This window comes from Zalophus californianus, chromosome 8 (genome assembly GCF_009762305.2).
Source record: "Zalophus californianus isolate mZalCal1 chromosome 8, mZalCal1.pri.v2, whole genome shotgun sequence".
Lineage (NCBI taxonomy): Eukaryota > Metazoa > Chordata > Mammalia > Carnivora > Otariidae > Zalophus > Zalophus californianus.
This window is the reverse complement of record NC_045602.1, coordinates 109128910-109149370: the sequence shown is the minus strand read 5'-3', so window position 1 is coordinate 109149370 and position 20461 is coordinate 109128910. Positions and strand designations below refer to the sequence as shown.

At 46.5% G+C, this 20461-nt stretch overlaps 1 protein-coding gene across 11 annotated transcripts in view; it reads right to left on the bottom strand.

Annotated features, from left to right (window-relative positions):
- The window catches only part of SLC23A2 (solute carrier family 23 member 2), a 136549-nt gene that overhangs the window by 63009 nt on the left and 53079 nt on the right, over positions 1 to 20461 (bottom strand). For 7 of the 11 annotated variants that reach the window (XM_027621029.2, XM_027621030.2, XM_027621028.2 and 4 more), the window contains one exon: positions 12159 to 12426. In XM_027621029.2, coding sequence (XP_027476830.1) covers positions 12159 to 12266 — 108 coding nt within the window. In that variant the 5' untranslated portion in view covers positions 12267 to 12426. Of the gene's footprint in view, positions 1 to 12158; positions 12427 to 12552; positions 12749 to 13035; positions 13159 to 18379; positions 18487 to 18514; positions 18621 to 20461 lie in introns of those variants that run through there. The other 4 variants (XM_027621031.2, XM_027621037.2, XM_027621038.2 and 1 more) reach the window with 4 other exon arrangements.

Here is a 20461-nt window from a genome sequence, read left to right as displayed (position 1 = left end):
CACACACACACACACACACACACACGTGATTATTCCCTCTAGTATCCATATCTACAATTAAAATGTATTTAAAGAAGGTATCGGGGAGCCTGTGTGACTCAATTGGTTAGGCTTCTGACTCTTGATTTTGGCTGGGGTCATGATCTCAAAGTCATGAGATCAAGCTCCACATCGGGCTCCACGATGGGCATGGAACCTGCTTGGGATTATTTCTCTCACCCCCTCTGACTCTGCCCCTCCCACCCCCTGGCTCACGGCCCTTGCACTCTCTAAAATTTAAAAAAAAAGAATAGAGGTATCAAGATTAGTGTTTCTCAGCCTTTAACCCAAACCCCTTTTAAAAGAACATAAAAATCCCCCAACTACTTTCAATATTATTTGAAATTTCAAAATTAACTACCATGAAAAATAAATCAAAGTGAGTATTATACAACATACCCTAAACCTCCAGAGCTTGTCGGTCTTAGATTATGATACTCCAAAATATATAGTTGATAGAGCAACCCTGAAGTTGTCTGAGGCAGCAAAGTCCCTAACCCTGTTTCCATTGCTTCCTCAAATATGGCAGCGCCCATGACACTCTTCAACGACCAATGCTGCAGCCTCCTTCACTTGCACTGCCCAGCCAGGCTTCTCAGGGCAGCCTCTTCACTTCCTCAGCCATCTCCTGAGGCCACCTGGGATACAGCAGCCAAAGTACCCTGGGAGTTCCAGGTACCATCCCCTCATCCCCCAGCATGACTTGCCCTTTGAGAGGAGCCAGAGGTGCCTCACCTCTCCCCAGATCCAGCCCCTATCCTGAAGCACTGGGTGGGCCAATGTGTCTGTCGGTGGCCCACAAAGAAAACCTCCTGTGCTCCTCCCCCCACACATCCCATCACGACGGTGATGAGGACGGCTGATGTTTTCGGGGCACAGATTCACACCAATACTGGCATTTGTCTCCTTTCAGATCCCCTGCCTGCCCATCTGCTGATCTCTGGTTCAAGGAACACAGTGGAGATGCAGGAGCTAAGTGGAGCATTTATTCACTGCCTACCGTGTACATGATCTGATGTTGATACGCATGATCTTGTTTACTTATCGAACATCCCAGATACAGACAAGGAGGCTGTGGCTACCAGTACTGACAGGTACAGCTCAGGATGGAGTGCTGCCGGTTCTCCCTCCATACCCTCAAACTGCTACCTGACCAGGGATTTTCTCTACAACGGTAACTGCTAATATGTCTGTGGCATTTCTGATCGTTGGTACAGCTCAACATAAGTAAAGGGGTCCGGGTGGGGAAGGCAGATATTCACAAAGAATATGAACGGCCAAGGAACACAGGAAAAAAACGTATTCCACCTCATTAAAATTCAAAACTAGTATGCTTTGCAATAAGGTTAACACACATTAGGCTAACATCTACTCTGGCAAACACTGAGAAACAACCCAAGATCCTGATGAAAGTGCAAAAGTTAGATCCACAATTTGCTATCGTGTCACAATTACAAATTATGTTTTCAATGGCATCAATATGCCAGGATAGAATATGAAGCTAAAGGGCTTTTTAAAGCACTGTGTGTGTGTATGTGTGTGTGTGTGTGTGTGTGTGTGTGTATCAGAATTTTATAAAAGCACTCCCAAATATTTGTTTCAAATCTCCAGAAAGAAATATACCAAAATAGCATCCTGTTTTTCTGCTGATGGGATTCTAAATGATTTGTTTTTCCCCTCATTACATCATTCCATAGTTTCTAAATTTCCCACAGTAAACATATTTCTCTTGTAAATAAAGAACTTATACAAATAGTGAAACAATGACAGAAAAGGAACCTAAGGGAACTATGAGAAACATCAAGGAAAAGAACACATTGGTTTTCTTGCTACTCTCGTTTTATTCCAGCACCACATTCGTACCATGAAGCCTGGGGAGAAATGCGGGTGCTTTAGAAGATGTAAAATTAAAGGGGGTGGGGGAACAAACACCGGGTAATGAGTACCACACAACTGCCCATAGCCAATCTTCCTCCTCAAGTCCTGTATCAAATCCTAACAGGAAATGAGCTTTTTCTCCATCAGAATTATGGACTTAGATTATGGTAAAGAAATCCATCTGAAATCCCTTACCTCTAACTGTTAAAAGTCAGGGATCCTGCCTACCTAGCTTACATAAACACAGGTTAGGAGTGAACCAAGAATTTAGAGGGAGGGGGGGTTCAGGAGGTATAAATGCCTATAAGAAAAAGAAATCTTAATTAGTCTAGGAATGCAAAAGACACAGGCAAGAATGACAGGGCTTGGAAAGGAACACGGCTGGGAGGCAGGGAGACCGAAGACCCAGGCTGACACAAGGATCCAAAGAACACAGTGGCCCCAGGGATGGCGCTGATGCCGGGGGGGGGGGGGGGGGGGTGGTGGCGGGGAGGCTTGATCGGGTGGAGAAGGGAAGCCTGAGCAACTGCTTTGGTTGCACCCCATCACATCTGGTAAGGCTTGGAGCACAAAGCAGGCCTCAAATAAGAGCAGAATGGACAGAATGTGCTTTAAGGCCCAGATCCTGTGGATTTGGTCACACACAAAAGTAAGACACAATCAGCTAAAATGCCCGTCAACTTTGTAAACCTCCTTTAGAGGAAGTAACTGCACCAACTCTGTTACTTTGTCATCATTTATACCAAACTGCCTGCGTTCCAACTACTAGGTGGTAAGTTTTTTATTACGAACATCTCTCATGTAAAGCTACCAAAGCTCAGGGGCGCCTGGGTGGCTCTGTTGGTTGAACGTCCAACTCTTGATTTCAGCTCTGCTTGTGGGGTCCTAAGATCGAGCCCGGCATTGGGCGTGGAGGCTGCTTAAGATTCTCTCTCTCCCTCTGAGCGCCGCCCCCCAAAATTCACGAGCACACTCACTCATGAAAGGAGTGAAAGGAAAGAAAGGAAAAAAGAAAAACTACTAAAGCTCTATTTGAATTAAAAGCTGAAATACTAGGGGCGCCTGGGTGGCTCAGTTGGTTAAGCATCTGACTTCCACTCGGGTAGTGATCTCAGGGTCCTGGGATCGAGCCCCACCTGGAACCCTGCATCCATGGGGAGTCTCCTGCTCCCTCTCCCTCAGCCCCTCCTCCCCCCATTCATGCTTGCGCCCACTCTCTCTCAAATAAATAAAATCTTAAAAAAAGCTGAAATACTAAAATACTATCTGAAACCTCAAAACCAGAGCATAAAAATTAATTTTTAATTGGGCACCTGACTGGCTCAGTTAATGGAATATACAACTCTTATTCTCAGGGTTGTAAGTTGAAGGCCCACTTGGGTGTAGGGATTACTTAAAAATAAAAATCTTTAAAATTAATTTTTTTAATTTAAAGGGTCCTTGGCTCGATCCCAGGACCCTGCATGACCTGAGCCAAAGGCAGACGCTTAACAGACTGAGCCATCCAGGTGTCCCTTTAATTTTTTAAGAACACAAACTCTGGAAAGAAAGAAGGAAAAGAATCTCTCACACCATGCATCAAAATCATTTGCATCCCATCTTTTTCAGTGTTTTTACTTCAAAGCATGCATCAGGATATCCCCTTTCCTAAAAAAATATTTTCCAACTAATAGACTTCAAACAGAAAAGGCTGCTTATCTTGGCTGTTCAATTTTGACCTGTCAAGAGCATCCCCTCCCTTATCATGGCCACGATGCAGTAGATTCAAGCTCTTATCTCACAGAAAGAGAGGAATTAAACCAACTCTCTGGCTGGACAGGGCATCTCCTTCTGACTGCTGTATCATGACCTCCTTTCTCTTCTGTACAGACTTTCTCACAATCCATCACCTTCTTCTACTCAAGGTTTAAACCTTCCTTCCTTTACCAATAACTTGAAAGACAAGAACAATGTCTTTACTGATGCTGACAGAATCCCCCAAATCAATGGCAAACAAGGAAAGCTCTCCATTTCTCTGGTTTGCTGGATTACAGAAGTGGTCAGATCTGGCATAAATCCACAGCAAGAGAAAAAATTCATTTGTAGTAACTATAGAAAGTGGGAGGGAGATGACCCAACTATATCTTCTGATCCATTTCATAACCTTCCAATTCAAAAATATTCTTTCTCTTTTAAATGCTTTACTGTATTTTCCACATTTCCTAATGTGAAAGGTATCATTTTTACAACCAGAGCAGGGGTTTTCGTAAGTCTAATCATAATGGAAGACTTTTCAAAAAGTTTCTCTGAAAGAGCTACAATGTTTTCAGCTATTTGACAGGCTTAAGCCTGGTTGTAATCAAGGTCACCACATAATTTATTATCCAAACCAGGACCCTTGTAGGAGCACAAGGAAACTGGAGGGAAGTGTGTGCAGGAAAACAACAGACCCACACCAGGACTGCCCCAGCAAACCCGACTGTCAAGAGAGCCTGGGCGTGACCTTCTTACAAGCCTCTTCCCACCTGGCGACTTAGGGAACGGTTTTCTGTGCTACAAGACACCAAGGCATTGAGAGTGGATTTCAGCTGGTCACTCTGCAGTAACGCAGCAGGACCTGCACCCTGGCTGACAGAAGGCAAGAGGAGGGAAAAGATTTTCTAGGGGCCAAGGGATCAGAATCTCCCTGATTGCAAATGGACACAAAGCATCACAAAAGAACAGACTCTTTAACTCCTTAACCTCACTTCCCCACACCAACTTAAAAAGCAACAAACAAAGCCCCTGGCGATCTGTGTGCTTATTTCGTAGACCCCCGTTCCCCCCACATACCCCCAGGTGCCCAACCCCAGCACCTCCAATGCTGACCTCACTGCCCACATCCAACCCAGCACCAAATGTGGTCACTGGTCACATCTACCTCTCTGCTCCTCTCAGAGCTACCTGTGCCTCACCTACCGGACTTTCCTCCTAGATGCCCCAAGAACCCCAATCCCCAGTTTCTCCACCCCAGCAGGCCTGCCAAACCCTGACCCGAATACCTTCTCATGGCCTCATTACCCCACTAGGGCCCATGGTGCATCCCTGCAACCACTCTCCCACAAACCATCAACCCACCTCCAACCGGCAAAGGCCCAGCCCTGGCTAAATCCAACAGCCCATCCTTACTCTCCACCTACAAGGCTCTACAAGGCTTCGTCACTGGCTGTCCACACACAGCTTGGTTGGCTCCCCTCCTGCCTCAGCAACCACTCCTTACCTGTCCCCTGTGCTGGCCCTCCTCCACCTCCACACCCTGTTGGGCCCTCGGACCCCCCTTCACTCCTACCGACCTCATCCCCCAGGTGATAACATCCCATTCCCCGGCTCTAAATACCCTCTCCCGCTGCTCACACCCAGTGAGTAGCTCCAACCCACGCTGCTTCCCCAGGCACCACGATCTCGAGCCCTGCTTTCTACCCCATGTCCCAGGGCCCAACTGCACACTCCTTCACTGCCCCCACCCCTCCCCACGGGCCTGCTCCCCTGTCTGCCTCCCTCCACCTCAGTACTTGGCCAATTCTTCAGAGGCTCAGGTGAAATCCCTGAAGCTGTCCTTGCCTGCCCTCTCTTCCTTCCATCCTCCTCCAGTCTGGGGGTGCCCGGGTCAGCTCTGCTCCAGCACCCGACCACTTCTCACCACCTCCACACAACCAGCACCCTGGCTGGGGCCACCGTCAGCTCAGCCGCCCTGTGGCAGGCAACTCCTGACTGGTCTGCTCCCTGGCTTGGCGGCAGCCCCAGAGATCCTTTTAAAACTAGGCAGAGCGTGTCACTCTGCTCAAAGGCCTCCAACAGCTTTTCCTCAAAGTCAGGAAAAGCCAAAATCCTTACCAGGGCCACGCAGTCTACATCATCTCTGTTGACCCCATCTTGCCCTCTGTCCACCAGGGTCCCTGAGACATCCCAGGCACCTCCTGCCTCCGTGCCTTGCTTTGCACCTGCTGCCCACACACGGCCACAGCAGACTTCCCTCCACTCCCGCCGGCCTTCACGCAAATGCCATCTCCTTAGGGCAGCCTTTCCCAGCCGGCTGAACGTACAGCACTTCACCCCTGGCAGCTTCTGTCCCACTTCCCTATTTTATTTCTTCATTTGTATTTATCTAACATCTACACATATGACTTATCTCTAGCACACCCTGCCTGTCTCATCACCAGCGTGGAAGCTCTGGGAGGTCAGAGATTTTTGTCTGTTTTAAGTCCCTGCTGTTCCCCAGAGCCTTAAACCTGTGGGAAGCACTCAGTACATACTTTTAAGGGATAAATCAATTAATGGCCTGCAGGTCCCTAAATGATCCCTGTCTGACTTCACATTCTATTCCTCATTATCCCTCTTCCTTGATTTGTTTTCTTCACAGAATTTGTCACCAGGTGCCATTTGATGCTTCTGCTTCTTTGTTTCTTGTCCACCTCCTCCCACCATTGAAAGTCAATTCCAAGAGAGCAGGAACCAGGCAGGCACCCAGCAAACACCCGCTGCAGATGAGAGTCCCTTTCCTGCCCGCCTTCCCAGGCCAGACCATGAGCCATTCTCACCTGGACCAATCATTCTCACCTGACTGGGCTTCCCAACTCCAGACCCCTCCCTCTTGTAGCACCCGTGGCAGGAATTCTCTACCCCGAAGCTCAAGCAACTTTTCCACAATCATTCATTGGCTCCCCTGCTGCCCACCTCCGTTCTCTGTATTCTGACTGCACTAAGCTTGTGTCCAGAACAAGACACGGCGATGCTGTTCCCCCGCTGTTCTCCCTCCTCTTGCGCTGCTTCACCAAGACATTTTTGAGGACCCTGAGGCCATCTCCCTTGAGAACCTCTGACAGGCCACGCCCACCCCTATAAACATGGCTGGGAAGGGGTCCCTCAAGGGTGCTCTCGCAGCACACCATACTGAATTCAAACCCTGACACTTAGGGTCTGACTGAAGACTTGCCGTCTCTCTCCGACTGGGCTGTAGCAGCCTGTTACCGCGTCTGCGTGGTGCCCGCCCACGGGGGGCGCTCTGGGTTCCTCCTATTATACGGCTCTGAAGAAAACATGCTAAGGGAAACTGAACAAATGATGGACTTGTATGAATGATGATTATTTCTCCCACCCTTCCATAAAATGGAACCTAATGAAGCTACTCCTCAGTCCAAACCCCTAACTTCTCCAGACTAAACGATCTACTCTTGGCACCCAAGAGAGAAGACCCCAATGTTCTCAACAAGACTATTAGAAGCAGAAGACGCAAAACCTTAGGGAACCTTCAACACTCCTGCCTGCCGTGAACTTGGCATTGGAATGCTGACGTGCTGAAACAGGCTGTACTGCTGGTGGGCCTCTGCCAACGCTAAGTTCAGGCTATTAACTTGGTTTCCCCTGGACAGCCCTCCAAGTTCAGATGATACAGGAGCTCTCCACACAGAACGGCAGACCTTTTCCTGGTTGTCCTTCCTGGCCTGTGCCCTTAGGGTAGGACAGTTCTTCAGGACTTTTTGCTGTTTTTCTGGTTCTAATTTCTTGCCATGTGGCATTCACTCGTATTACACTAAATTTCCTAGTTGTCTTTAAAAGCACACAAATTTGCCTAACAAGATTCCCGTGGAATACGGAGATCTTTTTTTTATGTTTCTCTTATTTAGGATCAACTCTGATCACATGATCTAACCTCTGTGAATGCTGGGGCTTTGCAAAGCTCTTGTTCTTACTGTGACCTATTCATTATTCTTCTTCTATGTATGGATTTACTCTTTTTCGCTTTAAAGTATTGTCATGGACCTTTGTTTTACTTTGTGTAAAGAAACTCTAAGGGCGCCTGGGTGGCTCAGTCGTTAAGCGTCTACCTTCCACTCAGGTCATGATCCCAGGTCCTGGGATCGAGCCCTGCATTGGGCTCTCTGCTCCGCAGGAAGCCCGCTTCTCCCTCTTCTCCCTCTCCCACTCTCCTCTGCTTGTGTTTCTTCTCTCGCTGCCTCTCTCTCTCTCTGTCAAAAATAAAATCTTAAAAGAGAGCGAGAGAGAGAAAGAGAGAAAGAAAGAAACTCTGATTCCCAGTGTGCCTGGGTGGCTGTGGGTTAAGCGTCCAACTCTTGATTTTGGCTCAGATCATGATCTCAGGGTCATGAGATCGAGTCCTGCATCAGGCTCAGCATTGGGCATGGAGCCTGCTTAAGATTCTCTCTCCCTCCCCGCCCCCGCTCACACAGGCGTGTGCACTCTTAAAAAAAATTAAAATACAATAAAAATAAAATAAATAAAATACAAAGAAACTGATTCTTTCCATGTGAGTTTCTAAAAAAAATCAGCTCTTGCCACATTTGAGGAAACTCTCATCCAACATAGGATGCCAAAGAAAATCTTTAATGATAAAATCCTCAGCACACGGTCACCGAAGCCCACCCCCCTACCCTCGGCAGCCAGCAACGGCAAACCCTCCCCAAACCCGGTTCGAGGAGCAGCCAGCTTTGGTCCCTGCTGTCTCTAGCACCTTGATAAGCTGACAGCCTGAGCCCCAGTTTCTGATTCCAAAGCAGACATGAAAGTAAGAGCCTGCATTTTAGAGTCTAGCAAGGCATTGACCAGCAGTAAAAAGAGATGGGCTACCCAGTAACCTTCTGTGGCTATCAAGCACTTGATCAGTGCAACTGAGGAACTGAATTTTAGATTTTCACTTTAATGAATTTAAATAGCCACATGTGACTAGCAGCTATTGCCCCGGGCAGCACAGATGTAGAGAAAAAGACAAATACAATTTTTCAGTGCGCCGAGGGGCCATGCTATAAGGACAAGAAAAAACAAAAACACAACCAGAATCACCAAGTCAGCCAGATGCTGCCGGGGACAAGTAGCGGGAGGGAACAGGAGACCGAGCCTCCTTTTCTCCTTTACTCCTGCCAGAGCACACGGCTCCCGCAGCTCCACCACCACCATCCCAACTCTTGATTTTTTTAAGATGTATTTATTTATTTGACAGAGACACAGCGAGAGAGGGAACACATGCAGGGGGAGTGGGAGAGGGAGAAGCAGGCTTCCCGCGGAGCAGGGAGCCCGATGCGGGGCTCGATCCCAGGACCCCGGGATCATGACCTGAGCCGAAGGCAGACGCCTAAATGACCGAGCCACCCGGGCGCCCCCCCCCCCAACCTCTTCCTTCCTAAGACCACCCCAAGACCAGCTGCCCAACACGGAAGGTCAGTGCGCACCGCACCTGTCATCAGCTCCTGTCTTGCCCACCCAGTGGTGAGCTACCTGGGACCGAGACTGTGGGATCCAACGGATATAAACTTTACTTAACACACCATGTGAACCAGATGCTTTGGGCAAATCCTTGCATTTCACCTTCCCACAGAACCACCAGGAGAGTTCTACAGCCACTTCTAGCTCTAAGGTTGTCAGAGTCTATGAAATTAGTGTCTAAGACCTTCTGGGCCGAACAGGGAACAGGGAGACACAGAGGAACATCCCAAGAGCAGAGAGGCAGTGACCAAAATAATCCTACCAGTTGGACAGTGGAAACAGACCGGCTCTGCTCCAGGCCCCTAGACTATCCTGTTAACAAGCAAATCATGCAAAACAGTCTTCTATCTTACTTTTAAGTTTTCTAAGGGGTAGCAATTTCACTAGTGATTAAATATGGGCAGTACAGTGTTCCTATCTTTATATTACAAAATATTTCCTAACAAAACTTTCTACAACCCCAAATTCCATCACATGAACGATTTCTTTACAAACATTCTTTGATAGACTTTTGTTTTCATCTGTTTTCCTTCTGCTGTTTCGCCCTCTGCTTTCTCATAAGCTCTACAGTTCATGTGAACACACTTCCTGACATGCCTGCTTCCACGTCATCCTGGCAGTTCGTGTGCTGACCTTCACAGCCCCCTCCCCCTGGCATGTCTCCCCTCCCAGCAGCTTGATCCCATGAGGCCAACTCTATTACTCCTTTTTCATCCTCTTTTTAATACTTATCTTTATAGCCTGACACAGTGGGGGAACACTCTGCAAGTTCTTTAACAAAACTGCTGTAAACTCACTTTATATTCACATTGTATTTATACCCAACTACACATTATGTCCACGTTCCCGGCTCCCATGTATTTGCAGGGACTCCTAGTGAAGATGGATCTGGAAGCTAATGCTATGAGGAACAGTCCTTCCCAGCCCCACTCCTATAAATAATGGTAGAGGGAAAAAACCCCAAACAGACAAACCTTTCTGTAACAAGAAACAAAGTAACAAATAGGCTGACACTGGGCCTGGCAAGGCTCTGAGCCCTGCAGACTTCACTCAGGCAGCCCCCGGCTCCATCAGGGAGACAGGGCCTTGGGGGCCCCCAAACAAGGGGGATGAGAACCAGGTCCAGTGCTCAAAGCCAGGGCCCAGCACGTCACGTCACGGTTGGCACCACTCGGGGAGCGAGGCAGACCTCCACTGTAAGACCCAGGTCTGGACTGGATCTAGGAAGGGAGAATGCAAAACCACAGCAACAGAAGCCGGGTGAGCAGAGGGGGTGGCCGGAGAGGGAAGAAAATCTCAAAAGAAACACTCAAAAGAGGATTTTACGCCAGATGGAAAACAGAACTGGAGAATTACTTTAAAATAAGTACATTAGGGTCCTTGGTGATTTAAATGAAGAAACATTTTTAAACAACACAAACACATACATACAAGAAATTAAGAACCAAAAATAGGCAGGAATGAACCAAATAGAAATCTCAGAAATAAGAACTATAATCCCTGCAACAAAAATTCAACATAAACACATGACTGTTCACAAGGAATTAGTAAATGGAAAATAACACTGGGGAATCCATCCAGAAGTTAGCACTAGAAAAAGATATCCAAACCATGAGAAAGCAGTTAAAGAGAAACACAGAGAGACTAGTAAACTCTAGTGTGTCATTAACAGAAGTTCACCCAATAGTTGAGAGCAAAATACAGTTATTTTCAGATATACAAAGACAAAGGTAGTGACCGTCCAGAGACCCTCAGTGTTTTGTTGTTTTTTTTAAATGAAAAGCGATCGAAGAGGGAGAGAGAGGGAAACCAACAACAGGGAATAAATACGAAAATGGAGAGTATATGCCGTGGATTTAACTAACTGTAGAATACCACAATTTGAACGTGAAAACAAGTCAACCTAAAACTCTCCTGCCTAATGACAAGGCAGGTGGGTAGGGAAGGCAAGCTCAAGTTCGTCTCTCAAGTGGAGGGTGAATGGTGTGCTGGGCTCTCAGGCAGCAGGAGAGACAAATCAACACCCAGGCACGAAACCTTCCTTTTCATTTTTCAAAGACTATCTAATTTAAACTTGGAAAACCACCTTGCTTCTTCCTCTAGAAAATCTGTCAACCCGAAGGCTTCAACACAACAGAAAATCCATTTAAAAATTTCACTTTATAGGAAGAAGGAAAAGTTATGTCTGTTGTAAAATCAGTGGGACATCTCTCTGTGAATCAATAGGGTAAAAATCAAAATGTGAATGCTAGTTAAGTCAATGTACTTAAGGATGGGTGTTCACATCCTTCTTACTGAGTAATGCCACAGTGAGGCACATTCCAGGACCATGCTTTAAGGAGTCCTAGAATGATATTCTTGCCCTTAACCTCATGTCTAGTATTAAGAGAAAAACATTTGGAGGCAAGTTCTCTCTAAAGAGCTTTTTCCTTTTTTGAACCAACACTTTAAGTACCTTTATACACATCAAATCATAACCCTACATCTGGAAAAGTATTGGCCCTGAACATAGTGAATGTGTGTAATCAGCCTTCTCTAACTGGTAACACTTATTCAGGTAAAACTACATCTTGGATGTTGCTGCCATAATACAAAGCGTGACTTCTGGGTTCCAAATGGTGAGTCATTCATTCATTCTCCTACCTTGCAATGAAAGTCTGAAGTTGGGTTTCAGGTTACTTCATTAGAACACATTTTTGGAGCTAGAAGGAAGCTTTCAGCATCCTCCAGCACACAGTAAGCTCTGGGCTGGCTGGTTGGCTGTACAATGTTCACAGCAATGCAGGCTTCCCTCCTGGAGTTAACCCCATCAGGTGACTCCAGCAGACAGCAGAGCCAAAATTAGTCAGCCAACAGGGTTCCCAAGAAGACTATCTCACGTGAAAAGCATTTGGTTTTTGAATGCCTTAACCTTCACTGAAACAGGAGTATTAAAGCTAATCCTATGTTGATACAACACGGAAACTACTTGAGTCAAGCAGAGAGAAAGAAGGGAATAGAGTTACCGGAAGAGTAAAGAAACCAGGGTGCTTCGCTTCATCTTCGTATTTGCCTTCAGTTGAACTTCCGGCCTCCATGGATTTGGACGTGGTGTTCTTACCGATGCCCATCATTAAGAGAAAACGAGCAGTTTAGCCGCTGGACTGCCGGGGCCGGAAGAGAAGGCTTGTTCAGGCAAGGAGCCCAGCAGGATCTGAGCCGGCTCTCCCGGTGCCTGGAGGGCCCGATGCTCAGGCAGAGAAGAGCCCCACAAGTGCCGCCATCTCTTAGCACCTAGAGAGAGGAAGCACCAAATCACCACAAACGCATAAAGAGCAGGGGACACACATTCACTGCATCTCCTGCAGAGAAGCTGGTTACAGTACAAGTTACATCCAAACATCAAAAAAAGCACATTACTTAATCACACTTTTCAAGACCCCGCCATCTTCAGTTAGTCGTGCAGATTCTGAATCGCCCCCTGGGAGGAGGACTGCTGAACTGGGCCATCGGCAATACCCAAGTCCAAGGATGAAAAGGCCACACAGTGATTCCGTTGACACGCTGGATGGCAGAGCTCTCAGAGCCCAGCACTCTCCAGCAGAAACTGCTGCAGTGAGGAAAATGTGCTGCAGCTGCCCCGTCCAACCCAATCGTCACTACCCACGAGGCTGCGGGAGAAACTCAGCTTTTACTTGGATCTGATTTTAATCAATTTGAATTTAAATAGTCACGTGTGACTGGTGATGACCACACCAGACAGTAAATGCAGTTATAGCTAATATACTATGACTACCTGGATATCAAAGTTCTGAACTCCCTATAGGTGCCCAATTAAAGGTGGAGGAAGGCACTCAAAAGCATTTAAAAAAAAAAAAAGGGAGAGAGAGAGATGAAACCAACCTGGGATTAAATGACCACACAAAGTTCTAGGCACGTGTCAACATGACCTTCAAACGGGCTAGAAGAATGCCATACAAAACACAGAGCCAAAACATTCCGTATCAGTCGAATAACAGCATAAACCTACAGAAGAAATCAGAAAGACAAAGTAAAAAGGAAGGGAGGTAAAATGGCAGGACATAAGGGAGGAGGGGGAAGGAGAGCAAGATGGATCTGGAATGCTCAGAGAAACCGATATTGGTCGATGAGGAAAAGTGCAATGCTCTGGGCTAAGAGAAAATATAAGCAAAAGTCAAGAGTAAGAAATTACTGAAACAATTCTATGCAGCCAAGTTTCAGTGAAGAAGAAAATTAAAAACTCAATTTCAAACAAAAGTATGACTTGGACAATAAAAGAGATCCACCCAAAAATTAACAAGCATTTGGGGAATTTCAGCTTCAAAAAATGAGAGGACACAAAGGATCCCTACAAGGGTTGGCATCTGGACAATAAAACATGTCTAAGTATGCCCAAAGTTTCATTTAAAAAAAAAAAAATACCACAAGCAGGTAGGGGTGAGAAGGGACAGAACATTCATCAGAATCATGTCATATCTCAGCACCAATTAATGTCCCACTGAGAGTGAATAACCCAGCCAAGCTGTCCTGCAAATGTGAAGTCACACCTACTCGATGTTAGAAACACAAGTAGGAAACCTGTTCGAGGATCTCTGTTAGGGACTCTTTCATTCAACAATGACTGGATGAACCAAGGGAGAAACTGAAATACAGACAAAAGAAGAGAAGGAATTATACAAAAATCTGGGAGTTCAGTAGGTAGAGCACAAAAAAGGAAAATAAAATAAACCGTTGCCAGAACATCACGTTGCCTGCCTTAAGTAGAACAGAATCAAGTGCACACAGCAAAGTGGTTTGAGGGGCTCTTTTGGTTTAAATGTTCTTGCACATTTTGCCTTCTTGGTTACATCATATTCATATCTATTTAAAGCAGTAGCTCTCGGGACACCTGGGTGGCTCAGTAGGTTAAGCATCTGCCTTTGGCTCAGGTCATGATCCCAGGGTCCTGGGATTGAGTCCTGCATCAGGCTCCTTGCTCAGTGGGGAGCCTGCTTCTCCCTCTGCCTGCTCTCTCTGCTTGTACTCTCTCTCTCTCTGACAAATAAATTAAAAAAAAAAAGGGGAGGGTGCAGTAGTTCTCAACCAGGAGTGATGTTCCCTCCAGGGGACATTTGGCAATGTCTGAAGACCTTCCAGGTCATCAAACTGGGGGAGAGCTACTAGTATAACAGGTAGAGGCCACGAGTGCTGATAAACATCCTCCAATGCACAGGGCAGATCCCGTAATAAAGAACTACCTGGCCCCAAATGTGAATAGTACCAAGGCTGAGAAACCCTGGTTTAAAAACATTTCCCTCCTCCCAAAAATGACAACCCGGTGTGCCACGTGGATCCGCAGCACAGAGCAAGGGATACATGTTCCGGTTTGGGAAGCAGGGACATGGATGTCACCAGACAAAGCAAACTCCGTAAAGGAATAAGTCTATGGGACTTACTGCCAATTTTGTGACTTTTAAAATAATTTTCCCTTGGACGCCTGGGTGGCTCAGTTGGTTAAGCGACTGCCTTCGGCTCAGGTCATGATCCTGGAGTCCCGGGACCGAGTCCCACGTCGGGCTCCCTGCTCAGCGGGGGGTCTACTTCTCCCTCTGACCCTCTTCCCTCTCATGCTGTCTCTCTCATTCTCTCTCAAATAAATAAAAATCTTTAAAAAAATAAAATAAAATAATTTTCACTTTACAATAACTGGGAGGAGCGGGCCATTTCTGCTCATCTCTGCAGTTTGTAAGGAATATGGGGACCCATTTTACTACGTAGTTTCCAATACATAAAAGGGAGGACTTTCTGTCCTCAGAGGGGAAGTTAAGGACATTGCTTAGAAAACCCTGAAGGCTCTCCCTGTAGCCCTAGCTGAGATTTCACTCCAAATTACCCTTTTCCTTGTGTTCTCACTTAAAGTGTTTTACAACAATTCAAAACAAAACAACACAAAGAATTCCTAGCAAAGGCAAAGTTTGCAGAGACGCAGGCAAATGATGAAATGCATAACAAACCCTTCACACACCCCAATCCCCTGGAATAGAGTCCCTGAAGAGGACTAAGGAGGTAGAAGAGTTTTGAGGCTCTTGAGACATAAAACGAAATTCTCTTCCAGAAAGACTCTCCTAATTGGCGGTGCCACCAGTGACAAATCGATCCATCTCATCCAAGTTTGGGAACCCTACCACAAAGTTGCGCCAGTGGAGAATTTTTCAGAGATTTTGTGATGTGTTGACTCGTGAGTTTTCCATGTCTGTTAGCAAGTACAGAGTCTCTTCTGTGGTTTATCTCCTGCCCTTTGCCTACAGTGTTTACAAATCTTTATTTCTGTAAGGATCTTAATCCTTTAATTCTCTGTTTTTTGGTTACAAATATCTTATCCCAGCTTTTTGTTTGTTCATGAATTTTGTGGACGGTCTTTCAGGATTATTCTCATGTTTGTAATCAAATCTATCCATCTTCTACACATTATGACTTAGCTACTACCTCCCATCAGCTTCCCAAGAGCTAAAAACAACAACAACAAAACCACATACAGCATGACAATGAACATACCTAAAGTGGCCCTGACAGACCTTTACCGTAACCACCAGAAGCTTGGGTTTCCCAGAAGACAGGAAGATAGGACAAGCAAAGAGGACAGTGAGCCACTGCCAGGTTTTTACAAGACTACATGCTATGTGGAAAGAGCCAAGATGTCCATCGACAGATGAATGGATAAAGAAGATGTGGTATATATACACAATGGAATATTATGCAGCCATCAAAAGGAATGAGATCTTGCCATTTGCAACGACGTAGATGGGACTGGAGGGTGTTATGCTTAGTGAAATAAGTCAATCAGAGAAAGACATGTATCATATAACCTCACTGATATGAGGAATTCTTAATCTCAGGAAACAAACTGAGGGTTGCTGGAGTGGTGGGGGGTGGGAGGGATGGGGTGGCTGGGTGACAGACACTGGGTAGGGTAAGTGCTATGGTGATTGCTGTGAATTGTGCAAGACTGTTGAATCACAGATCTGTACTTCTGAAACAAATAATGCAATATATGTTAAGAAAAAAGAAAAAAGAAGATAGCAGGAGGGAAAGAATGAAGGGGAGTAAGTCGGAGGGGGAGACGAACCATGAGAGACGATGGACTCTGAAAAACAAACTGAGGGTTCTAGAGGGGAGGAGGGTGGGGGGATGGGTTAGCCTGGTGATGGGTATATGGGTATTAAAGAGGGCACATTCTGCGTGGAGCACTGGGTGTTATGCACAAACAATGAATCATGGAACACTACATCAAGAACTAATGATGTAATGTATGGTGATTAACATAACAATAAAAAATTAAAAAAAAAAAAGACTACATGCTATGGTTATCAGAAGGGCCACATGAGCCCTTGGCTCCACATGCAGCCCCATGGCCATCAGCGGACCAGCGGAGCTCTCCAACCCGCACTCACCCATGTTAACCTTAGGGAAAAGGATAGGGTTTTTTTTTTTTAATTTTATTTATTTATTTGAGAGAGAGAGAATGAGAGATAGAGAGCACGAGAGGGAAGAGGGTCAGAGGGAGAAGCAGACTCCCTGCTGAGCAGGGAGCCCGACGCGGGACTCGATCCCCGGACTCCAGGATCATGACCTGAGCCGAAGGCAGTCGCTTAACCAACTGAGCCACCCAGGCGCCCCAGGGCTTTTTTTATTATTTTTTTTTTGAGAGAGAGAGAGAGAGAGAGAGAGTGAGAGAGAGCACAAGTAGAGGGAGCGGCAGGCAGAGGGAGAGGGAGAAGCAGGCTCCCCACCGAGCAGGAAGCCCAACGCGGGGCTCGATCTCAGGACTCCGGGATCATGACCCGAGCTGAAGGCAGACACTTAACCGACTGAGCCAGCCACGCGCCCCAGGATAGGGCTTTTAAATGTAGAATGCATTTACTCTCCTAAGTGAATTGCATCTTCATGCTCATTTCAGACACAATCATCCCTGCAGCAGCCAACCCTCCCCATTGCCCCCATGACCAGGAACAAAGTTCCACTGTGGCAAGACCACTTTCCATCAAGCACTCTGTGTTTCTCTACTGAGTGTTTAACTGGCCCTCATGAGCTTTACTGGGACCCACCCAGTGTCTTTGCTGTCTCTTACAGAGCAGCACCCTTCGGAATGCCCTGAAGACGCGGGGAGCCAAGTGAGCGCAAGAGGGGATGGGCCCAGGCAAAGTGCAAGGCAGTGATGCTCTGAGAGAGGCTTTGGGGCAGAGGGTGCCAAGACCCGGGAAGAGAGGTTACCCTTTATTGGGTAAGACACACAGACAGGGGAAGAAGGGAGGAGACAGCAAACACTGAGCACAGAAATGCATGCCTGGAAGTCCCCAGATGACAGAGCATTCCACAGCCAAGTACTTGAGAGTTACAGCCTCAAGGCCAGAACCCACGCACCAACCTGAGATCAGAGTGCTTCATCCACAAAGGCCGAACTTGAGTGGGGAAATGCCAAGGCCCAGATGGAGATAAAAGGGGGAGGAAGGGTGGAGTTTAGGGTTTGTGTTAAAACAAAAGGCAAAATCTCCCAGGGAATCTTACACTGGGGAAGGTCTGCATGTCCCCAGCCCATCCATCAACCCTCTTCCCGTTCCTTGCAAAAGAAAAACTAAGCAAGACCACCGCTATCTTGCCCCTGACCCGGCTACGAGGGGCAGGAGATGCTGAGGGATGAAAGATGGGGCTCACTAACGATGAAAAGGACGAGGGCAACACAGTGAGAGCAACAACTACAGTCTCCCCGCTAAGCGCCTGCCTCACCTTATCAATGGCACCTTGTTCTCCCGAAGAAGCACAGTATTGCAATGATGTGCCCACTAACTCCACACAAGGGGAAGCTGAGCTTCAGAGAAGCGAAGTAACTTGCCAAAGGACACACAGCCATAAGTGGCGGAGCAGGATTCAAACTTTAATCAGCATTCCCGTCCTTACAGTGTTTATACAAGCAAGACCTAAAACTGTCCTTTGAATGCCTGGTTTTTGGCCAACCTCCCTGAGCAAATGTGCCCCAGGCTGCCCTGGGAGCACAGTCTCTGTCCGACCTGCTGTGTGCCGTCTGCTACCTGGGATTTCTGAGGGGGCCCCAAGGGCTGAGCTCCCTCTCCAGGGCTGAAGCCCACGTCCCCCCAGGGCCGGAGCTCCCAAACCTGTGGGCTCCGGGCGCTCTGCTGCATCGACACCACCCCAACAGCCCCACCACCTCTGGTCTCACTTTCTGTCCCACCTCGAGCACTCCTCTCGTCCATACAGGTGCAGCCGGCACGACCAGAAGCCATCGGGCCCTTTGATGGTATCCTGATGTACCTCAGAATGACAGCCAAATTCCTCAGCAAGGCTATGGGGTCACCGTGACACCTACCGGAAGGCCTGGCCTCCCCTGTGCGGTCATTTCCATCTTTCAGGTCCTCCACTAGCTTCTCAGGCTCTTGCATGTGTGGTGCCTCCAAAACAAACATCCTCTACCTCCCCCCTTTCCATCGGGGGAACTCCCATCCGTGCTGCCTCTGGTCGCCACGTCACCGTGGCACCCGTGACCCATGAGGATGGCGAGGCCACCGCAAGGCCATGCCTGCCTGCCCAGCCAGACCGCTGTCAGAATGAGGGGCAGCAGCCACCGCCTGTATCCCCGGCTCCCGGGGCCGGACTTGGCACCTGCACTGAAGGCTCCCCAGGATTTGTGGGATAAATAACTGGTTTAAAAAAATAATTATAAAGAACCCCTGATATAATGTAACACTCATTCTTGCTTAACACTCTTACTAAACTGGGAGAGGAAATTAAGAGCCAACATCAACCACATCTGTGACACACCAGATGCACTGACGTCAGGGACAAGCCAGGGTGTCAACACCACCGTGATCACTCAGCTGACAGAGAAGGAGGGGGGAAGTGTTTGAAAGGAAAAGACCAAATTAGAACCACAATCAAGAGACAGGAAAATCTGAGAGGATCTACCAGTTGATGGCTAGGTACAAAACACATTAGGAGTGTGAGTTTGTGTATTTGTTCACTACCTTACAAATAAGGGCATTAAAAATAACCCACATAGGTTAAAAAAAAAAAAAGTACCTAAGGTTCTTTTAGGTTTACTAGTAAGGTAGTTCACTACTAAGGTAGTGAACCTAAAGCATTCCCCAAATGCCAGCAACAAGCATCTGGTTCAGAAGCTGCAAAGTGCTGCCTTGCCTCGTTTTGCAGGATCGCCAGCTAAGAGTGTTTTTACATTTTTAAAGGGTGGTAAACAGCAGCAAGGAAGAACATGTGACAGGATTATCTGGGCCACAAAACCTGAGATACCTACAGAAAAGTTTACCGACCTCTAAAGATAAGAGGATGTAACGAATCCGGTTTAAGATGGCAATAATAGCATTACTTAGGTTTCATCAAAAATGTGCATGGCCTTTATGAATAAAACAATGAACTATTTTACTACGGGCCATAAAACAGATTTAAATAACCAGAGAAACAAACCAGATCCCAGAATAAGAGTGCTGCTATAAGGATATTCATTTTTCTGATATACATAATGTATATAAATTTAATAAAAATCAATTAATACCCCAAAAGGAGAGAAAGGGGGCTTGCTAAAATTCCTGTGGAAGGGTAAGCAAAAATAGCCACAAATATCTGAAAAAAGAGTAAGAATGTGTTCTATCAGATAGGAACCCTAACATAAAGTTGTAATAAACAGAGTTCACAAACACAAATAAACAAGAGAAACCCCCAAAACTGAGAAATACAGGAGATGGAAGCACCTCAAATCATAAAGCAAAGTATGGATTTTTCAATACAACAGGCCAAAACAACCAGTTCAATACTAGGTAATAAAAACCAGAAAAAGTCAGTCCTACAGTTAGTGTAAAAAATGGAGGGAGGAAGGGAGGAAGGGCCACTAATGGTTATATAACATTAGGGTGGAGGACTCCTTTCTTAGCATACCATTATGATTAGGCAATATGAATTTTTTTTAGGTTTCTGTATGGAGGAAAAAAAAAATCAAAATCACACAAAGTTAAAAAGCAAAATATAACCTACATAAGAACATGTGTTCATATCTTTACTATTTGAAGAGCTCTTATAAATCAACAGGAAACAAAAGTCCTTAATATAAAAATGGACAAAACAGGGATGCCTGGGTGGTTTGGTTGGTTAAGTGTCTGCCTCCGGTTCAGGTCATGATCCCAGGGTCCTGGGATGGAGCCCCACATCGGGAATCCCTGCTCAGCGAGGAGTCTGCTTCTCCCTCTCCTGCTGCTCCTTCTCGCTCGCTCTATCGCTGACAAATAAATTATATTTTTAAAAAATG